We start from the raw sequence: 7,548 nt of genomic DNA on the forward strand, positions 1-7,548 counted from the left end.
CCGAGGACTGGTTCCTAACTGGTCCTAAAGTCTCGTGACCTCTTAGATGGCCACCTCCTCACCACCCTGCCTGCCCCTCTTCCAGGTCACTCCTGCATGGCGTCTCTTACTGTTTCCTTCAAACTTGTCACCTTGGCTCATGTCCCACAATAGTCCCGTCTTAGGGCACAGGGAGGACTGAGGGGGCCCCTTGTGTCGACTCTGATTCCCTCTCTTACCCCACACCCCAGGCCGGGCTAGAAGGCAGTCAGTGGGTTTCTGACAGTGAGCCCCTCCCATCTTTGTTCTGCTGGAATGGAGGACAACAGGTGGGGTTGGAGCAGCTCACAGACAGCAGGCAAGTTGAATTGTCTGAAGCATTTTATTAGGCCTCAGGGCCCTTAGAAGCCACCCTCAGAGTCCGGGCAGGCCGCCCCCAGCAGCTCCAGCTGCACAGGAAGTGAGCGGGTGAGAGAATCCACATGGCTTTCTCTACTGTGAAGGCTCTAGGAAGACGCTGAACCCACAGCTGCTTCTCTCTCCTCCTGCAGCCCCTGCTGACCCCACACAGCTACATCAGTCTTGGAGTGGAAAGAGAAGCATGAGCCTTCAGTGCAGGAAACCGGTTGGCTTGAAACCAGCCACCTGCTCTACTTGAACAGGGAAGGGGCCGTGTAAAAACCTGTGACCGGGAGCAGAGGGGAGCAGAGGGGACAGCAGCATAAATCCTGTCCAGGAGAGAGAGTTTGCGGGCTCTCGGAATCAGACTGGCTCCTCCCCGCAGGCCCAAAGCTCCTAGCTCGGCCACTCAGGGCAAGTGTAACCGACAAAGTGAGGCACGGCTAAGAGGGTGCGAGATGGTTACACGAGGCAGTTCATCCAACATAGTTCCCCTTGCCTGAGTCCTAAGTCACCAGTCCCGTTCAGCAGGCTCTCGGTAGGGCAGGCCTAAGAGCTTGAAGACATCCTTCTCCGTGGGGGTGGGTAGCACTTGTCCAGGCCCCACTTTGACACCTTGGCTGTTCCGGACCACAGCTGCACTGAGCGCATGCTCCGACAGGCTCATGCCCTTGGTCTTGGCCAGAGCTCTCATGGACCGGTTGAAGTGGGCAGAGCCGGTGAAGTAGAGCAGGGCACAGGCAAACTCACGGTAGGGTACCACGATGATGTCCAGTCGCCGGTGGCGCTGCCCGGGCCCCGGGAGCCGGCACACACCCAGGTACTTCTGCTGCAGGCCGTTCTCCTCCTGGCTCACCAAGTCATCTGTGAGGAACCCTGGCCCAACACAAGGGATGTCTGGTGGGGCAGGGAGCCAGGCCTGATAGTCTCACGCTTTCAGTTCCCCTAAGATTCTTTATTCCCAGCGTACCCTGTGCCTATTTGTGAGTTGAGTGACCTCACCCCTCTGGGCCCAATTCCTCATCTGTGGAAAGTGGACAGTGTGAGACCTGCCCCTGTTTTTCTTGTCTTTGGCCCCAGGAGAGGTAGGGTTCTTGCAAAGCCCTTCCCACCCAGCATGCCTCAAATTGAGAACTTGGAGGTGACCGCTCGGAGGTGGCTGCCCACTGGTAGCCTGCTCCCCCAAAGTCGGAATGGATACCTTGCTGCCGAAGGCTGTCAAGGAGGCGGCTGAAGATGCCCTGGTGGGATCGACCATCGGGGTGAGTAATGAGTACGTCCACGTCCCCACAGGTCATCTTCCCCCGTCGGTAAGAGCCACAGGCCACACACAACAGCCCAGGGTTGAAGGCCTGGGCTGATATCCGGACCTGGGGAAGAGCAGGGAGGGGTGAGAGGCTGAGGCCTCTCCCGGAACAGCACCGGCCTTTGTCCCAGCCTTTCCCCAGGATTCATACTAAGCTGAGGGGATGTACCACGGGGCACTAGAGAGGCAAGCCTGTTAGAGGCCTGAGGACATTGACTCTGCCTCAGCAGAAGGCCTCTGTGTAAGAGCAGAGGGACACTCCATGGGTTCTGACCCCGACCCACATCCAGTGGCCAGGACTGTAAAAGGTCTGCCAATCACAAAGGCCACGCCCATGCATCTCAAGCAGCCTACCAATCTGAAGCTGATGGCTATGTGGAAGCTCGGGGTCAAGGCCTGAGCAGGTAGCTGGCAGAGACCCTCCAACCTGGCTGGGAGAAAATGAAGCACAAAATACCACTGCAGCTGTGGGAAGGGGAGGGCAGGAGCCGCCCACACCATTCTCAGAGGGGTGAGGCCGGCCTGTCAGAGAAGGATCTGAGAGACCTAGCCCACCCCCTCTGCAGGACACTGAGGTCTCAGGGGCCCTGGGTGCTCACAGCCAGGACACCCCAATTCCTGTGACATATTTCTGCTAGTCCCTTCAATCCCTTCTTGGGCCTCCCAGGAGAATGGAAGAGGCTGTCTGGATGAGCAATCCCACCAGGATCCCTACAGCTGGAGCCCTACTTGCGGGCAGCCTGCAGTGGGGAAGCCGGTCTCTTCCGATGGGCTAGGAGCTGGTGGCTGACCGGGGCATTCTCTGTGCCGGGACACCGTAGCTGAGTGCAGTGTCAGCATTAGCACCATAGCTCTGTGATGGGTCTAACCATCCAGCACCAGCACCCACAGTTCCATCTGTGGGTGCTGGTGGAGGCTTTTTCTTCCTCATCTAGGTCTCTCCGATCCTTCTGCTAACAGGCCGGTTCATCTGTCACTCACCAAGACCCCTGCCCACGCACCAGCCTGATCCTGACGCCAGCTGAACAAACAGTAGACATTTGGTATACCCCGTCTCTCTTGACTCAACCCTGCACATGAACTTACAGACCCAGCCCCTAGCTCTAAGCTGAACCTTTAACTTGGCCAAACCTATTTCTTGGCCAACTAGATGGTTTTTTGGTTTGTTTTTTGTTTTTTTTGTTTTTCCCTTTCTGTGATGCTGAGGATGGAAGTAGGGTCTTGGGCATGCTCAGCAGCGCTACCTCTGAACCACATACTCAGGCCTTAAGGCTGTGTGCTTGCCCCATGCTAGACCAGTGCCCAGAGTTTATGCTCGCTGACCCTGAGACCAGAGGGCTGCCACTGCAGTGCCCACCCCACCTGGGGTCCCTGGACCTACGGCTCTTGTATACGCGATCTCTGTCGACCTCTTAACTTCCGCTGCCTTGGGGTTGCCCGGCTAGGGCTTCAGGAGCTGTCAGCTTGAGCTGTGCTTACCATCTGCTCAATTTCTGCAGCCTCCTCCCTGGGCATGCGGTCCAGGAAGTCATCGTAGTGCTTCAAGCCAATGGCCTGCTGAGTGGTCAGGGAGCCCAAGCTTCGGAGGTCTTCTAGGTTTCGGAAGCCCTGGAAGAAAGCAACCAGAATTAGAAGCTATGAGGACCCAGGATTAATAAACAGACCAGAGTCACCGGTGGCTGTCACAGCAGCTGCCATGGAAGACATACGGCAGGACCAGCCAGGTCCAGCCTCTATTCAGTGGGACATGATCTGGGCATGCTGGTCCCTCATCCCTCGGTCTAAAATGGGTCTGGGCTTCATGCTCACAAACTCCCAAGATCATTCTTGGCATGGCCAAGTTTGAGAGCCACTGTTCGAGACATGGAGCCCAAAGCCTGGGCTCCGTAGAAAGTCCCTTGCTGAAGCCAGGCAGATCAGCCTGATCTACATAGGACGTTCTAGGTTAAGCCAGGGCTACAGGGCGAGCTATACTTTCAAAAAAACCAACCCACAAACAACAGAAAATCCCTTGCTGGTATGTGGGACAGAGTAATTTATTCTTTCTGTCCACAGGTCAAGGACACTAAGCCACATGGCTGTTCTGGGGACAGGAGGGGGACCAATGTGAACTCTGGCGTCCTTGTAGTTGGATTTCACTCCCATGAGGGCTCAGGGTAGGAAAGCAGAGAGACCCAGGTTCCTGCAGGGGGACAGGAAGGGATGTGGGCAGAGACTCTGTAGCAGCAATACTCAAAAGGCAGGTGGGCTGGCATGACCTGATGGTACCACATCTGGGCAGTCTTCGTCCCAGCTCCCCAGATGTTGGAGAAGAGCTCCAAGACAGGCACACTGTCACTGATGTGGTCTAGCTTCCGCAGATGCCCACTCTCCAGGATCTCCATGACCTTCTCCGCCATCCGCTTGCCAATTCCCGGGATGCTGCAGGCCTCCTAGGGAGGAAGTGGCACAGAGGAGGACGCGGAAGAGGCCAGGAAGGGAGAGCCAGAAGAGGGGAATGTGGCTCCTTCAACAGAATATCTGCCCCAAAGCTAGCCCAGCAACCATATGGAACTTGTCCTTTGGTTCCCAGAGACCAGCAATAAGAAGTAGAGAAAATGGCTAGGCAGGCCTTAAATCCCAGAACTCCTGGAGGCAGAGGCAGAAGCCCAGGCAGCAATCTGTGAGTTCCAGACCAGTCAGGGCTGTGTAGAGAGACTCTGTCTCCAAAAGAAAAAGTAAAACAAAATAACCACAAAAAGAGGTAGAGAAAACGACAGTGCTCATCGCCACCACCACTGCCACCACATCACAACTCTGCACCCGCACTCCCTGCGGGCTCACTGGACTGTACTGCCTGCAGCATGTATGGGGGGGGGGCTCTCGCTGTACTACACTGCTTGCCTAGGGGCTCACTGCACCACACTGCCTATGGGGTGGTCACTGCACTGCCTGTCTGGGGGCTCACTGCACCACACTGCCTGAGGGCCTACTGCACCACACTGCCTGGAGGGGGGTGTCATAGCACTGCCTGACTTGGGGCTCACTGCATCACACTGCCTGGGGGCTTATTGAACCATACTGCCTGTCTGGAAACTCACTGTACCTCATTGCCTGAGGGCTCATTGTACCTCACTGCCTGGGGGCTTATTGAACCATACTGCCTGTCTGGAGACTCACTGCACCTCATTGCCTGACTGAAGGTCCACTGTACCACACTGCCTGGGGGGGGGCACTCACAGCACTGCCTGACTGAGGGCCCACTGCACCACACTGCCTGTGGGCAGGAGTGCTCACAGCACTGCCTGACTGGGGGCTCACTGCACCACACTGCCTGACTGGGGGCCCACTGTACCACAATGCCTGAGGCTTACTATATATCATTCTGTGCTACTGAAACCATCTTCCAACCTTACAAAACCCCTGTGAATGGCCTACAGTTGTTAATTCCTTTCCAGTGATTGGAAAACTGACAGAGTAACTAACTTGCCTAGAGTCCATAATCAATGGGCTCCAGAGTCTAACACACGAACCACCACGCCTGGCTTTAAACTTATCATATAAAAACACTCAGACATAGAAGAAACAGTGTAATAAGCCCCTAAGCACCCATTTTCTAGTCCTAACTATTTTGTTGGTCTGTTTCCCACCCACCCCCCCTCTCCTGTCAGTTTGTCTCTGTATGTAGATACCAGTCATTATAAACTCTTAAGCACTAAGTCTGATGCCCACTGGTGACTTCAGTTAACCACTAGTTAATGACGAGTGCTGCTGTAACCAGCACTGAGTAAAGAAGAAACAACCCCTTCCCCCACGTACCTGGTAGGAGCTGACAGGCTTGTGGAAGCTCTTGAGAGCATTGATGGCCTTGGCATAGCCCAGGGCCCTCCACTTGTCTCCCTGGACACTGTAGGCTTTAGCCAGCACTTCCAGCTTCTCTGTGATGTGCAGGTTGTAGTTCGTTGCCTTCTGGCTCGAGGGCTGTGCACAGACCCACTTATCCAGAGCTTCTGGGGCTGGCTCAGGCCCACCATCTTCCCCAGGGGGAGTCGGGTAGTGCCCACTGATCAAGGCTTGCAGATCTGCTGAGCTAACCTGGGGCCCTTCCCCATCGCTGGCTTCATCCTCTGAGCTGAGCTGCAAATAGAAGAAAGTAATAAATCTGTGCCCTCCTCAGAAGAGAGCGTTGTCTGGTGGGGAGGCATCTCCTGCTTTGACTTGAGGAAAAGGCCCCAAGGGGCTTCCTCCAGAGCCCAGCCCAAGGCAGACATGACCGGGTGAGCACAGAACTGGGACAGGTGCATAATCGAGAGAGACCTAGAATTTTTTGTATAACCTCCGGGCCCTTCCATTTCTGTGATCATCACCCTGGGCTGGGAGGCTCCTCACCTGGGCTTGGCTTCTTGGTGGCTTTTCTGCCATTGGGGGAGGAGATACAGCTCTGGTGTGGGGAGGAGAAAGAGACAGGGAGGTCCTGGGTAAATCCCCCTGGGTGCCGGGGGCAGAAGCATCTTGGCCTGACTTGCTGGGCTGTGGTTCGTCCAAGGACCTAGAGGGCAGGGGGAGGTCACAGAGAGTTAGGGTATCAAGGCTCACCTGCCTCTGTCCCCCCACCTCCCCAGTCTTTCTCTACACAGAAACCTTAGTTTCCAAATATGTCCAATTTAAAAAGTAGGAGAGTTTGTTTTTCTGTTTTTTTGATTTTTTTAATAACTCAAGATGGAAACTCAAACGTTATCAACAAACACCTGAGAAAGGCTAAGAGCAGCCAACCTCTTGGGGATGGGAAGGCTGAATTCTTCCGTGTCTGTCAGCCTTCCCTCCTGTAGGCACGAGCTCAGCCAGGTGGACTTCACCAGCTGAGCACCAGCGGGTAGTTGGGGCAGCCTGAGGAGCCGGAGAGCCCGCTCATAGTCCATGCCTTCGTCCACCACAATGTGAGTGACTCCTGGGGCCTGGGCAGAGCACACCTGGCCGCCGTGCTGGATAACCTGCTTCTCAAAGAGTTCAGCCCGGGCACGTCCAATGCCAGTGGGCATAATGTGGGCTCTTAGGGAGCTCAGCCATCCTGTGGAGAGGATATTCAAATGGTATCACCATAGTTATTATTATTATTCATTTTATTGCACTATTATTTGAGACAGGGTCTCATGTAGCACAGGCTGGCCTCAAACTGACTATGTAGCAGAGGATAACCTTGAGCTCCTGATCCTTCTGCCTTGACCTCCAAGTGCTGGGATTACAGTTGTAGGTCAGAGCTATAATGAACTGTTTGAAGTCACCTCCCTTCCTTTTCCTGCCATCCAGAGAACAAAATACCTTCAAAGAATTCTACTGCAAACATACAGCAAACTTCCTTTTTTGTTGTTTTGTTTTGCTTTTCGAGTTTGAAGCCACCCTGGTCTACAGAGTGAGTTCCAGGACAGCCAGGGTTATACAGAGAAACCCTGTCTGGGGGAGAAAAATAAAATTAAAAAACGAAACGAAAAACAAACAAAAACAAAATCAAAGGACAACACACCAGCTGGACTTGGGAGGTGGAGACAGGAGGATGGGGAGCTTAAGGTCGTTCTGAGCTATAAGGCAAGGTCAAGGTTACAATGAGACTCTAAATAAGAGAAAGGGACAGAAACCAAAGCTAATACAACGTAGGTAAAAGAGATCTTGGCCCCTCCACAGGTAAGGTCACTTCTGTCAATCTGCTTCTAGCTGAAAACAAGAAGGCTGATAGTTGCAGTGTGTGAGCTCCAGTGTTTGAGTTCCAGTGTGTGAGCTCCAGTGTTTGAGTTCCAGTGTGTGAGCTCCAGTGTTTGAGTTCCAGTGTGTGAGCTCCAGTGTTTGAGTTTCAGTGTGTGAGCTCCAGTGTTTGAGTTCCAGTGTGTGAG

The 7,548-nt window shown here is 54.2% G+C and overlaps 1 protein-coding gene across 1 annotated transcript in view; it reads right to left on the minus strand.

Annotated features, from left to right (window-relative positions):
* Window positions 1-348: 348 nt before the first annotated feature.
* Poll (DNA polymerase lambda) overlaps window positions 349-7,548 on the minus strand; it is an 8,710-nt gene continuing 1,510 nt past the window's right edge. The window contains exons 3-9 of the mRNA XM_021205610.2: window positions 6,437-6,731; window positions 6,053-6,212; window positions 5,483-5,800; window positions 3,943-4,116; window positions 3,164-3,292; window positions 1,580-1,748; window positions 349-1,254 (exon numbers count right to left, since the gene is read on the minus strand). Coding sequence (XP_021061269.1) covers window positions 890-1,254; window positions 1,580-1,748; window positions 3,164-3,292; window positions 3,943-4,116; window positions 5,483-5,800; window positions 6,053-6,212; window positions 6,437-6,731 — 1,610 coding nt within the window. The 3' untranslated portion in view covers window positions 349-889. The remainder of the gene's footprint in view (window positions 1,255-1,579; window positions 1,749-3,163; window positions 3,293-3,942; window positions 4,117-5,482; window positions 5,801-6,052; window positions 6,213-6,436; window positions 6,732-7,548) is intronic.

Source organism: Mus pahari, chromosome 1 (genome assembly GCF_900095145.1).
Source record: "Mus pahari chromosome 1, PAHARI_EIJ_v1.1, whole genome shotgun sequence".
NCBI lineage: Eukaryota > Metazoa > Chordata > Mammalia > Rodentia > Muridae > Mus > Mus pahari.